The sequence below is a fragment of the Drosophila navojoa genome, chromosome X (assembly GCF_054131105.1).
Source record: "Drosophila navojoa isolate 15081-1374.11 chromosome X, UAZ_NAV_1.0, whole genome shotgun sequence".
Taxonomy (NCBI): domain Eukaryota; kingdom Metazoa; phylum Arthropoda; class Insecta; order Diptera; family Drosophilidae; genus Drosophila; species Drosophila navojoa.
In genome coordinates this window covers 26,911,269-26,923,782 of record NC_142895.1, presented here as the reverse complement: position 1 = coordinate 26,923,782, position 12,514 = coordinate 26,911,269, and the positions used below count along the sequence as shown (strand labels likewise).

The following is a 12,514-nucleotide window of genomic DNA, read 5'->3' as shown; positions in this document are numbered from 1 at the left end:
GAATTAGCATTAGATCATTCGAAAACTGGAAGCACAGGGTATTTTTCTAGTCGCAAAAAACGTTGTTTTTAAATTCACTAATTTTTTTCTTTAGCTTATGCGTCACTTTTGTATTTTTGGCACATTTATAAGATAAAAAAAAAAAAATGTTATAAAAAAAATGTGAAGAATATATGCAATTTTTTTAAATAAAAAAATATTTTAAATAAACTGTTGTTGGAAATGGTTGAGGCACGCCGCGTACTACCGTTTAAATATTAATTAAAATATTATAATTAATTTTTGAATACGTTTCGTTTGTGTTCGCTCCGCCAATACGTGCGAAGCGGAATTTGTAGAACGACTGCGAGCAGGCGAAAAGTTTCGTATTGGCCTAAAAAAAAAACACACAAACAAAAAAAAACTTAAGTTAACACATGCCACAAGCATACGTATCTATTAGATGTGTTTCAATGTGTCTGTCTCTGCATCTGTAGCTGAGAGTTTTGTGTCTGTTGTTGTTGTTATTTGTACCTGTGAATGTTGTTCGCTCACGCTAGTTGATGGCCGTCTTACCCCGCCTACTCACAAGCAAACACAGATCGAACGGCAGAGAGATAGAGAGTGAGAGCAAAAGAGCAACAAAGAGCCAAAGTTTTATTAACTGGCAGAATAGTTAGACCTTTTGTTGTTGTTGTTTGAGTTTTTTGGATGCTGTGTGGGCTGCATATGATCACATTTATGTAAATAGACACATATGTATATATGTATGTATATATGCATAAATCTATATTGTTGATATTGCTTTGCTCTTACTCTCTCTCTCTCACTTGTTCTCTTCTACTTTTAGATTCAGTAGGCAGACAAAATTTGATTTTTGTTAGCAATATATGTACATATTTGTTTCTCTTGCTTTCTCAGCAATGAAACAAAACAGTGTTGATGTGTCATTTTTGTATAAATTATGAACGATATATGCGAGATTATATATAGAGCATAGCCCACGCCCACGCTAGCGGAAAAGGTGCTCAGGTGGTCTAAAAAGCAGCATCAAGATCTTAGATTTGTTGTTGTATTTCTTTCTATTTTGTTGTACTACATACATACATACATATATGCGTAATGTTGTCTACGTTTAGTTTGGATCTTGGATGACAAAACGATTTGAATTTCCAGCCAAGTTCACAGTTAATTATTTGTATATCTAATATCACGCATACGCCGCATATCCCATGCACAAATAAATTCTCGTTTGGAATTGCAATTAATACAAAATAACAACAAAATCGTCAAGCGTTATTTGAATATATTTTGCATAGAGTACAAGTATTTGTATGTATTGTATTTGTAAATTTGCTTAATATAGCGGGTGTAAGTCGAATGAGTCGCGACAGTTCTAATTGAAAAATATATACACATAAAACAGTGTAAAAAAAAAAACTAGAGAGCAGCTGCTACAGCAACAAATATAATTGATTGTGATGCGATCGTTGAGATTGTAATTAAGAAGCATTGTTGTTTGTTCTTCATTATCAATTTTTGCACAAACACAGAACACCAGCATTCACACACTCACACAAACAAAAATTAGAGCATATACGAATAAATTTACTAACAATTAAGTTGCTTTTAACTAATTCAATATTCAATTTCGATTACAATTTTTAAATTGCTCGTAACGGCTTTTCGCTCAAACGGGAGTCGCAGCAAGAGCCGTTCATGCGCACACAACTGACAAGTTAGGCTATACGCGACCGAATAAAATTAAAATGAATTCATAGTTGGCGGCCAGCTGGCAGAATTGCCAGCTGACAGAGTTCAAACAAGCTGGCAGCTCTATGTGGCTTAAGGACGGCAACTCTGTTCGATGCATTCGATAACACATTTTGCTGCTCATCCTTAGCGCGCATATATTCATTTGAATATCCGTTTTTATGATTATAATATATCGCATATTAGTATGGCTATTTGTGTTTCAAAAATTGTATTATTATTATTTCATAGTCGAAAATTGAATTTAAAAAAAAAAACATAATTATTTAAAACACTGCCAAGGAGGGCTCTCTCATATACATATATTATGACAATTCTAATTCTCCAACCTATTAGAACCAAAGCTATGTGCATATCTATTGAAATTAATTATTAGGCTTTGTTCACGCAAAATAATTTGTTTGTAATGTAGTTAAATAAATTAAATTTCAAAATTAAATGTACAATTTTCGCCTATCGATAGTAACAGCCCAATCGATTTCAAACGAAACTCTAGTGTTGCTCATCCCTAGTGAGCTCTAGAATATTTGCGTTTCCCTCTAGGAAGTTTGTTGTCCTTTGCCGAGCAGGATTAGGAACTGCATCTAATAACAAAATAAATCCAGCCAGCCCTAAAAAGCTACTTAAACATTTACCAATCAAAAATGGATACAGAATCAAAGGAACAAAGTAATTTGAAGCCCATCCGCAAGGAGATTATCAGTCCTGGAAACAAATACATCGAACTCAAACCAGGCACCAGGGTAAGAAAAATGAAAATCACAAAGAGGCAACAGTTGTGTGTGGCCAACAAAATCCAGGTCATAACTGGGCCAAGGCCATAGTTGACGGTATACGAATATTACAGGTTAAATTTCACTTCCAAACGCGTCGGGCCAACGATGTGCGAATCATTGACGATAGCAAGAAAATTAACAAGCCAATGGAGCTGGTCTTGGGCAAGAAATTCAAATTGGAAGTGTGGGAGGTGATGGTGCAGAAAATGTCCCTAAATGAAGTGGCCAAGTTCACGGTCCACAAATCGGTAAGCAAACCGATAGATATATTAGTTGATTAATTCGATACTACTTGTACTTACAGCTCTGTGCCCAATATCCGTTCATTTCGAAAACTCTACGGGATATTGGCAAGAAACCCGACGAGCGTCGCCACTGCTGTGGCATGACACTGCAGAACGAGGGCATGGGCTACGAGGATCTCGATGAGCTGCTGCAGACGCCAGTCGACTTGGAGTTCATCATAGAACTAATATCAATTGAGCTGCCCGAGGAATACGAGAAGGAGCGCTGGCAAATGTCTGACGATGAGAAAATGCTCGCAACGCACACCTTGCGGGAGCGCGGCAACCGGCTGTATAATGCGCAAAATTACGCCGAGGCGGAGATTTGCTACCGCGATGCCGTGGGCATGGTTGAACAGCTGATGCTCAAGGAGAAGCCCCACGATGCGGAATGGCAGGAGTTGGCTAACATCAAGGTTCCCTTGCTGCTCAACTACGCCCAATGCCGTTTAATTGCTGGCGATTACTATGCTGTGATTGAGCACTGCAACGAGGTGCTGACGCTTGATCCGCGCAATGTAAAGGCGCTATTCCGCCGTGCCAAGGCACACGCTGGTGCCTGGAACCCGGCTCAGGCGCGCCGCGACTTTCTTGATGCTCTGAGTCTAGATGCGAGCCTAAAGACCACTGTCGCACGCGAGCTGAAGGCGATTGAGGAGCAGCAGCATGAACGCAACGTTCAGGATCGCATCCACATGCAGAAGCTCTTCTAGAATATAAGTTGTGCTAACGTACTGCTCATGCTCCTCGTTTATTGGAGCAACTATGCGCAGCGTTAACAGTTAGCCAATACCTTTCTCTTCTGGCAGAGTAGCTATATCTATACACTGGTCTTCTATGTCTCTAAGGGTTTTGTAATGCTCTGCCTTCTCTTCAATCAACTCTTGTGCTGCTGGATCATATTCAAGACGCTGCTCCTGCCCAGATTGAGGCGTCTATTCGGCTGAGGATGGGCGCCACAACGGTGCGTAGTAGGGAAGGCAACAATAAGATCAAATTCAAATATACTCTGCCTCTGTTTTCTCTCTCTATCATCTTCTGTCCTGTATCTGTCTGTGTTTCAATGTGTCTATGTCTCTGTCACTGTCTGTCGCTATATCTTTCTGTGTTGAACCGTTAATGGCATTTAGCCTAGCTGTAAGCCTTTCGAGCCTTCATCTTCATCTGAAACGGTTTCTGCAATGCCATTACTACGCCATCAATCGCCAAATATTGAAAGAAATGTATATGTTGTATGTAAATGTGTATTTAGGAATATTATCTATCATAAGTAAGGCCTCCACACGAGAGCCGTCAAATTGTAAGTGTAACGTTAAAGCGAACCATGCTCGTCTGTATTATAAGTGTATGTGTGTTATATATATATATATATAAATATATATCTAGTTCCATGTAGGCTTGTTATCCTAATAGCTAATCGTTTGCATGTGTAATAAACTTGTGTCTAAGTGTTGTCAACGTCTCTGTTTGCATTAGCATTGCATTGGCTACTCAAGCGATTAGAACTACTTAACTAAATGGGCCTAACTAGTAATCGGGTGCTATTCAAACGCTACTAGTCTTAAGGCAGTTAAACTTGTTAATTGCAATCTCATCTGATTTCCAGAGCTCATACTCTAAAGTTAAGCAAGAAGAGTTAAACACGAAATTGTTATATTGTTTACGTAAAAGCTGATTGTAAAATTTAAATGGAGTTTCAATTGCTTGTTACTCATTAGTTAGCCTTTAGTAATGGAATTTGTTTTTGTTTTTTGTTATTTATGAACATGCCCGACACACACTTGATTGTTTAAATTTGTTTATAATACACTTCTAATGGATATGTGGATAAACACATCAATTGCTTCTGCCTGATTGCATATAATATATGACACATATATATATTTATAAAGAAATCATTATTTACACAGTTGGTCTCCGCTCCAATGGTGGAGCAGAATTTTTGCCCCAGCAAATGTACGAGATCGAGCTGAGTCCGCAACAAGAAATCCGATTAACCATTCTTAACATGCCCAGTTATTTATACGATAAATGTTTAAACTTTAAAGTTAATATACACAATAAATACATAGCATAGACCTACGAGTTAGACCAATAACAAATAACGAACTGTCTTTGGAAGCGAGCTTGCAGAAGTGCGGCCGCATCTAGAGGCGCCACAGGCGACTGCTGTTGCCACCAGCGGCGCCTTCGGCCTCACCGCGAAGCTTGTTGTCGTCTGTGCGCCAGACGAACGGCTCCAGGCGATCGTCGTCGTCCAGGAAGTTATTGATCGCCTCCAGGCTGGCGATATTCTCGTGCAGCAGCGAATTGCAGCGGCTCAGCTGCTGCGAGATGCCGCGAATCTTAGCGAACTGCTCCGCATACGAGGCGTATGTCTTCTGCATATCGACGAAGCTGGCGAAGAGCGTGGTTATCGAGTTGCTGACCACCTTAGTCCGCTCCACGAGATGATTCTGTTCGCTGGCCACATGGCTGGCGCACAGATTCAAATGGGTCTGCATGCGGCTGCAAATATTCAGCAGATGCTGCGAATTTAAGCGCTCCAGAATCTCGGGATCCCGTGTATATGTCGCTGAGCTGATCGACTCCCGCAGCACGGGCCAGAACTGAGGTATGTTACGCAGGCGCAGCAGATCCGGGTCAATGTCGTCATTGATGTCCCGTGTTCCCGGCTTGACGATCACGATATTGTGACTGGAAGCCGTCGACTGCGGCCGCTTTGGCTTGATGGTTGTGGTAATGCTGCCAGGATGCGACTTGCGAGCGGCAGCCCGACTGGCACTGCTCTGCTGCAGCATATGGGCAGGTCGGTTGCGTATCTTGGGCGAATCGCCGATAGGACGATCCGTATAGGAGACATACGGCAGATCTGAGCACACGCTAAGCAGCGGTGAAGGCGGTCGGCTAAGCTCAGAGCTCGTGGGCGAGGCGGTATCCGAAATGATTTGCTTGCTGGCAATCACAATGCTAGCTGGTCCATTACTAGCGCCATGCGGTAACGCTGAAGGCTGCTGTTGCAGGAGCTGCTGCTGCTGTTGTTGTTGCTGCTGTTGCCTCTGATGTACAGCGCCGCCCCTACGTTTGTTTGTGGCTGCCGTCGCAGCCGCCGTCAGAGCCATGGCGCTGCCATCGCTCATTCGAACAGCGTCAGAATTGCTGGAGGATTGGGCCATGCTACTGATACCAGCTGGATCGCGTTTCTCGAAGATTTCATGGCCGTCAGCCTCGACGCGCTGCTGCGAGTGCTCCGCACCCATTGCGCTTCAGCTGTATGCTTTAAATATATTGATTTTATTTCCACAGCGACATTATTATGCTTCAGACAGGCCTAGAGTATTCTGTGTTTTCTTACCAGCTTTTTCTAGTCAATTGTAGAGAATCCGTTCTCTCTCGTTTGTAAATATAAAAAAAAGCTCTCTTTTCCACAGAAATTTGTTTTGTCTTTTTGTTTCCTTTTTGTCTTTATTTTCCCGTTTTAGTTGTTTATATCGAAAGTATCGATATTCTCGACCCACTGAGTATTCGATATATCGAACAATTGTAGTTTCAGTTTTGCTAGTTTGAATTGCAGTTTGAAATTGGTAAGCTGCTATTTTTGCCGCTCACGTAGGGGTATTACTTTTCAAGCCCCAATTAATAAGTTGGTTAATTTATATAATATAAGATGTATTGATTTGTTGTTTATATAAATAATTATTTATTAAACATAAATATATAAATAAATATACAATATATAATAAATGATCGTTTTATGTAAACAATTATTGTTAATGTAATTGTTGATTATTGTAGTCTTTAATACAAACTTGTCGATTTTATGTATCATATATAAAAAGAAAAACAATCATAATTGATTAACACTTGCCATTTTATATGGTTGTTATTAGCAAAAAAAAAAAAAAAATCAAAAATCAATAAATAAAAACGTGAGAAATAGTCTTGCCGATTAATTCAGCTTTCAAGCTCTCTGCGCGAATGGCTTTGGGGATGGCATAAATGTAGTATTATTGAGTAACTAATTGAAATCGATAAATATATTTATGAAATAACTGCCACTAGCAAAAATCCTTCTGTTTGAACGAAACTCTCGACCGAGTAAGTACGGAAAGGCGTAAGTTAATCAAATTTTCAATTTGTGCTGCAATTTCCGTGTTAAAATCAACGTTCAAGAAGTTTTTCAAGATAATATCTTTGTGCAACACACCATCGAAACAAGTATGTACAACAATATTCTATTGCGTTCTGTTTTAATATGCAATTTATCATTTTACCCCAATAAAACCAAAAACAAAACAAAAACCTAACCTCACATGTGTAGCTAAAATTTCAAGAAAAACTTAGTGTTAAACTTAGTGATTGCGATGAGTGAGAACAATCCACAAGCCCCGACTCAGCCACTGGCTAACGGAGTCAATCTTTTGCAACTGCAAGCCCTCAAATGGCTCTACGCGCAGGCTCAGCTGAAGATTACAAGTGCAGCTAATATACCGGGAGCCGCCCACTCCAGTGGTCAAGTGCCACCAACTAATGCCGCTCAGTCAAATCTAAACAATTGGTTTTCGGCCAACCATGGCGCCGTTGGAGTCCAGCAGCAGCAACAACAGTCGCTGTATAATAACTTAAGCCAATGGGGGGCCACTGACGGTATCAAGCAAATCTACAATCATGCGCAGAGCGCCAGCCAGAACAACCTCCCATTCAACTTTGGGAAGTCGCCGAATAACATGCCATTTAACTTTGGGCAGTCGCAGCCGCTGCAGAACAACTTCGCATTCAATTTGGGGCAGTTGCCGTCGCAGCCGCCGCAGACTAGCTTCCCATTTAACTTGGGGCAGCCGCAGCCAGAGCCGTACCGTAATACCAACACCCCATATAATATTTGGCAGTCGCAGCCGCAGCCGCAGTCGCAACTGATGCCGCAGCCGAAGTCGCAACTGATGCCGCAGCCGAAGTCGCAGTCGCAGATAGTGCCGCAGTCGCAATCGCAGTCGCAGTCGCAGCTGGTGCCGCAGCAGCAGCAGCAGAATTTCATGGGCTTTGTGCCGCAGCAGCAGCCGTTTAGCGGATATCAGGACCAATCCGCGCCGTATTACCCGTACGGGCAAGCTCCATATTATGGCTACATGGGAAATGGGCCAAACATGGCTTATATGCCGCCAGGGCAGCAGCAGCAAGGTTTTTACCCAGGAATGTCCGACTATAACCATATGAATCCACCATATGATCAGGCCTATTGGGATCAGCAGGCCAATGCCAACTCGATACCCTATGGCGGCCACCCAATGCAGCCACGGCATGTCTATGTGAACGGCGCACTCTATAACGCAGACCTGGTCGAACCCCCCGTGGACTTTGGCCGACCACCGCCAGAATTCGGGCCAAACAATTCGTTGTTGGAGACCGAAGACGACTCCTACGATCCGATGGACCCTGTAAGTGCTTAGTTCTTGGTTGACTTGAATTTTGTTTTATATCCGTGTTCCGCAGGTGATGCCGACCATCTATGGCATACGCTTCTATAATCCAAACAACGGCCCAGATGGCGCCATTCCGCCGCGTGCTCCGAAAAAGAGGAAGTGCAGTCACAACATGTACATGAACTCCTGGCAGCCATCGAAGGCAGCCAACTACTTTGGCCAAGGCATGCCGTGGTATAACAACGCCTATCCACCAGTCCCATATAATAACCTACCCACTGGCGGTAACTTCCCCAACTACACTTACGACAACTCCAACGGCACTGCCAACAACAATCGCAGCCAGCTGGCGCCGGAGATGCCGATGGGGTCAAGTGCTGGAACCAACGCCGGTGGCAGTGCCACCACCAGCGCAACTGGCCAAAACTTCATTCCCATTTTGTCGCCGAGCTCGAAGACAAAGCGTCGTCAGGGCCGCAGTCGTCCACGCGGCTACATCCAATCGTTCGGCATTGTTGCCCCACTCAGCCACAACAACAATGGGACCAAGAATAGCGCCGGCGATGCCAAAGCCAATGTCCCGGCCGCAGCCGAGAAGAAGTCCCCAGCCAAGAAAGTGGAGAACTCTGACGCTAACGATCTCACTCTGAAGTGGCCTTTGCCCGCGGAGGGCAACAAGCCCGACCAGAAATCCTAAGCGAAACGCAACTTAACTTTCTTGAAGCCAGGCAAGGGAAATTGATCTTCTCGATCACATCTCTTTCCATTCTTTGAGAATCACTAAGAATTTAAACATAATGTTAAAACTATGAGTATTACGAACTAACCAAACAAAATGAAGTCAAAAATAAACGTTAACCAAACAGAAAATAACGGAATCTTGCAAAAGAAAACATATTTGGCTTTTTGTGTCTGAGAAATCTGTTTTTAAATATAGGTAGGTCTGGTTATCTTAAAAAAAAAAAAACCTTTTCGGGATCTTTCGGAAAAATATTGGACAATAAGTTCTTACCACTGAGGAAGGGTTTGTTAGTCTTAAAATAAATTAGATATTTGTGATGACTGGGAAGATAATATTGGCCTTCGATCAGTTCTTTTTTTATTTAATATCTTTAGCATTAAAATAATGTTTGATTCAAGGGGGGTAAACCGTTTTGAAATATATAGATTCTTAGGAAATCACATCGGAATTATTTAAGATTTTATTTTTATTTTTTGTTTTATTACTGAGATAAAAAAAAAAAAAAAAAAAAAAAAAAAAAAAAAAAATTGTGACTTCTTTGAGATTTTTCAAATGGGATTAACTTTAAGACATTTAGAACAAAATCGAAATTCTATAAAATACATATGAGTCTACATTTAAAATTTGCAGATCCTACCTCTAAAGGGGTAGCTGTCTAGCTCGTATATCTTCTGTGATCGACGCGTTCACATATGTATACGGACGGACAGGGCTAAATCGACGTGCCCTGATCAAGAATATATATACTTTGTGGGGTCTGCCACGCCTCCTTCTGCCTGTTACATACTTACCAATATACCCAGATTCAATGGGTTCAGGGTAAAAAAAACATGTTTAGAAATATATCCGAATTCTTGGCAATTTAGGCCCACTCATAATATATACAACATCTGAGACTTTCGAATTCAACAAACTATGGTCTAATTAAAAGCTTGTTGATACAAGTTACGGAATTTACTGTGCTCCATCAAGAAGTCCGATTCTTTTCAACATACAATCACAGATTGACCAGTAAGCGCCTTTCTCTGCTCTTTCCATTTGTGAACTATTTTAAAGCCCAGCCATTCTAGTTTAGAAAATATGCTCGTTTATTGATTGATGCTTAAATGTAAAATTAGTTTGTTGTTTTCCATTTTCCAAGTTCTGGGTCGGATGCTCTTGTTCAATGACTTAGATCTCGTGACGCTGGCCGTGGTATGAGATCTGTTTCTGGGCGGGGGCACGCTTGCCGAAGGGGCTCTTCGCGTTGACCTCCAACATGTAATCGCCCTGCAGGTCGTAGTCGACATCGATGCCCATGTAGGCGCGCTTGCCGAAGCCGTCGTTCTGCTTGTACTGCTTCAGGGACTTGGCGGCGACGGCGGGGAAGTTGCGCTCGCAGCCGGGACGCACAGACTCGGCGAAGTAGCGGGTGGCGCGCACGACAGCCTCGATGACGTTCTCGGAGCCGGGTGTACCCTGACTGGGGCCATTGGGATAGAAGTCAACGTCGCCGCAACGCATGGGCGTGCCCATGCCCAGGCTGGAGGTGTGGATGACGTCGACGAATTCGGCATCGCCACGGGACAGACCGACGAGGTAGTCACGACGCTTGGCCAGCAGCTTGGAGGGATCCAGACCAGTGATGCGACGCAGCTTGTGTCCGGTGTGGCCGGTGTACTCCTGTCCAGCAGCACCAGCAACATGAGCGCCAATGCCCTGTCCGATCAAGTGGATTATCTCCTGGGGCACACCCTTGTTGGTCAGCTCGATCAGGGTGTGGCCAACCATGGCACCGGTGGCGGACACGTCGAGCAGGGCGTAACGCTGGAAAGTGGTCAAAGTGTCTCCCAAGTCGATGATCTGCCCAGTGGTAGGGAGTAGGTGACACAATTCATATATATTTATATTCTATCGTTGATGCACTTACGATCAAGTCGCCGGCAATGGTTTGGGCATTCTTCCACTCATCGGCTGTTTCCTCGCTAGAGGTCGACTCGTACTCAGTGCTCTTCTGCTGGTTTTGGAGGGCGTGCTTCTGCTGCTCCTGCAGATTGTAACGCTGTAGGTAGGCTTGCTCCAGCTTGTACATAGCCTTCTTGATGGTGGGCGAGGTCTGGGGCAGGCCAGTCAGCACAATGGTGACCTCATCCTGGCCGAATCGCGGCTGGGCAAAAGCCTTCTCCACATAGTTGTTCAGCTTGGCATCCACACGATCGCCATTGGCCTTGATGATCCTCACTGGAATGTTGCTGGCGCTGGGCACAAAGCTGGGCGTCAGCTCGTTGTTGATTTGGGCGATGTGATCTAGATGGATGGATGTGTTCGCCACAGATTAGCAACGCTCTACCACTTATGCACTTCGTGGACACTTACACATCCTCTCCACCATATGAGCGCCCTTTTGCAGGGGCATACTCTCCAGCCGCTCGAACGAGATGTCGTTCAAGGATGGCGCAGTTTCCAGCTCATTGGCGCTCAGCCAGTTGGTGGGCTTCAGCTCGCTCTTGGAGGCACAAGCAGCCGCAACCAGGCATGCCAGTAGGCACAGTCTCAGACTCATAATGTAGGGCGTATCGGGCTAACACAGAGATGAATGGTGTCCAAACGTTGATCGGCGTTTGATAGGTGTTGCCCTTCAGCGTCCGCTTTTTATAGCTGTGGACGCCTAAGCCGCGCTTACGTCGCAGGAAGTTGCCGCCGTTGTCAATTTGATTTTATTTTTGTGCTTTGGTTTTTTGCACTTTTCCATTTTTGCTGATCTTGGCAAGCGTGTGTGTCGCAAGCCTCTCACCTAGACCACAAAAACTGTTTGAGTGTGCAATCAAACAACAACAAGGGCCATCGATTGCTTATCGCGGTTACCTTGGCAACCCATATTTAGGTTTTTGAACCCGCCAATCCAATCCGATTGTGCCCGATCTGACCACTGATTACAAACTGCAACGCCGCGTCCTGCAACAAAGTTGTGCCAAGTTGTCTTTTCAATTTCCATTTAAATGCTAAAAGTGTGACCATATTACAACAATCCAACGGCAACATTTCAATCGATTGCCGAGCTGGCTATCGGTGTAAATGCCAACGATAACAAAAGCACCAATTTTAATTATTCGTTTTTAAATGTAAACTGAAATAATATACCTTTTTCTTGCGCAATATGGTATATTTTATTCATAAAAAATGACAGTTTATATATATGTATGCATATATAATATATGTATGTCTGTTAGTATTTTGCTGTTCAATAAACTTGCGGCTGTTTTGCATAGCTAAGCAAAAACTTATCAACTTTTCTTAATGCCCTCAACTTATTGCAAGTGGGAAATCAGGGTAGAATCGTTTTGCAGAAAGAATGTAACATGCAAAAGCAGGCGTGGCAGACTTCGCAAAGGCTTTACATTCTTGATCAGGACAACTACCTGAGGCGATGTAGGCACGTCCGTCGATGGTCTCGTAAAGCGCAAAAGCTGGGATCTTGATATTTTGAGCGTATGCTCGTTTATACCATCAAACATTCAAATGACATTACGCACTTTAGGATATTATTTTCATGTCATTTCC

The 12,514-nt window shown here is 43.2% G+C and overlaps 5 protein-coding genes across 10 annotated transcripts in view; 2 read left to right on the top strand and 3 right to left on the bottom strand.

Annotated features, from left to right (window-relative positions):
• if (integrin subunit alpha inflated) overlaps positions 1-1,743 on the bottom strand; it is a 39,986-nt gene extending 38,243 nt beyond the window's left edge. For 2 of the 6 annotated variants that reach the window (XM_089263710.1, XM_089263713.1), the window contains exon 1: positions 1,596-1,743. The gene's annotated coding sequence lies outside the window, so the exon portion shown is untranslated. Of the gene's footprint in view, positions 1-247; positions 266-290; positions 396-1,595 lie in introns of those variants that run through there. The other 4 variants (XM_089263709.1, XM_089263714.1, XM_089263712.1 and 1 more) reach the window with 3 other exon arrangements.
• Positions 1,744-2,247: 504 nt separating this feature from the next.
• On the top strand, positions 2,248-4,272 carry LOC108657111 (AH receptor-interacting protein). The gene is made up of 3 exons (XM_018109571.3): positions 2,248-2,495; positions 2,600-2,776; positions 2,833-4,272. Exons 1-3 carry the CDS (start codon positions 2,397-2,399, stop codon positions 3,523-3,525), a joined length of 969 nt encoding a protein of 322 aa, XP_017965060.1. The 5' UTR covers positions 2,248-2,396; the 3' UTR covers positions 3,526-4,272.
• Positions 4,039-6,289, bottom strand: BORCS5 (BLOC-1 related complex subunit 5). Its single transcript, XM_089263708.1, has 2 exons — positions 6,168-6,289; positions 4,039-6,089 (listed from the first exon to the last, which is right to left on the bottom strand). Exon 2 carries the CDS (start codon positions 6,070-6,072, stop codon positions 4,960-4,962), a length of 1,113 nt encoding a protein of 370 aa, XP_089119834.1. The 5' UTR covers positions 6,073-6,089; positions 6,168-6,289; the 3' UTR covers positions 4,039-4,959.
• A 557-nt stretch (positions 6,290-6,846) lies between these two features.
• Positions 6,847-9,056, top strand: LOC108657110 (uncharacterized). Its single transcript, XM_018109570.3, has 3 exons — positions 6,847-7,030; positions 7,134-8,247; positions 8,303-9,056. The coding sequence occupies exons 2-3, from the start codon at positions 7,177-7,179 to the stop codon at positions 8,927-8,929; spliced, it is 1,698 nt and encodes a 565-aa protein (XP_017965059.2). The 5' UTR covers positions 6,847-7,030; positions 7,134-7,176; the 3' UTR covers positions 8,930-9,056.
• A 982-nt stretch (positions 9,057-10,038) lies between these two features.
• Positions 10,039-11,595, bottom strand: Yp3 (Yolk protein 3). The gene is made up of 3 exons (XM_018109566.3): positions 11,330-11,595; positions 10,884-11,260; positions 10,039-10,816 (listed from the first exon to the last, which is right to left on the bottom strand). Exons 1-3 carry the CDS (start codon positions 11,514-11,516, stop codon positions 10,145-10,147), a joined length of 1,236 nt encoding a protein of 411 aa, XP_017965055.1. The 5' UTR covers positions 11,517-11,595; the 3' UTR covers positions 10,039-10,144.
• Between the last annotated feature and the right edge of the window lie 919 nt (positions 11,596-12,514).

What these genes read in the sequence shown, in the direction of transcription:
- LOC108657110 (XM_018109570.3), top strand. Translation starts at nt 7,177, where the DNA reads ATGAGTGAGAACAATCCACAAGCCCCGACTCAGCCACTGGCTAACGGA. An exon ending in CCTACGATCCGATGGACCCT is followed by an intron (nt 8,248 to 8,302) that starts GTAAGTGCTTAG and finishes CGTGTTCCGCAG; the next exon opens with GTGATGCCGACCATCTATGG.
- LOC108657111 (XM_018109571.3), top strand. Translation starts at nt 2,397, where the DNA reads ATGGATACAGAATCAAAGGAACAAAGTAATTTGAAGCCCATCCGCAAG. An exon ending in AACTCAAACCAGGCACCAGG is followed by an intron (nt 2,496 to 2,599) that starts GTAAGAAAAATG and finishes CGAATATTACAG; the next exon opens with GTTAAATTTCACTTCCAAAC. An exon ending in AGTTCACGGTCCACAAATCG is followed by an intron (nt 2,777 to 2,832) that starts GTAAGCAAACCG and finishes TTGTACTTACAG; the next exon opens with CTCTGTGCCCAATATCCGTT.
- BORCS5 (XM_089263708.1), bottom strand. Translation starts at nt 6,072, where the DNA reads ATGGGTGCGGAGCACTCGCAGCAGCGCGTCGAGGCTGACGGCCATGAA.
- Yp3 (XM_018109566.3), bottom strand. Translation starts at nt 11,516, where the DNA reads ATGAGTCTGAGACTGTGCCTACTGGCATGCCTGGTTGCGGCTGCTTGT. An exon ending in TCATATGGTGGAGAGGATGT is followed by an intron (nt 11,261 to 11,329) that starts GTAAGTGTCCAC and finishes CCATCCATCTAG; the next exon opens with ATCACATCGCCCAAATCAAC. An exon ending in CCATTGCCGGCGACTTGATC is followed by an intron (nt 10,817 to 10,883) that starts GTAAGTGCATCA and finishes ACCACTGGGCAG; the next exon opens with ATCATCGACTTGGGAGACAC.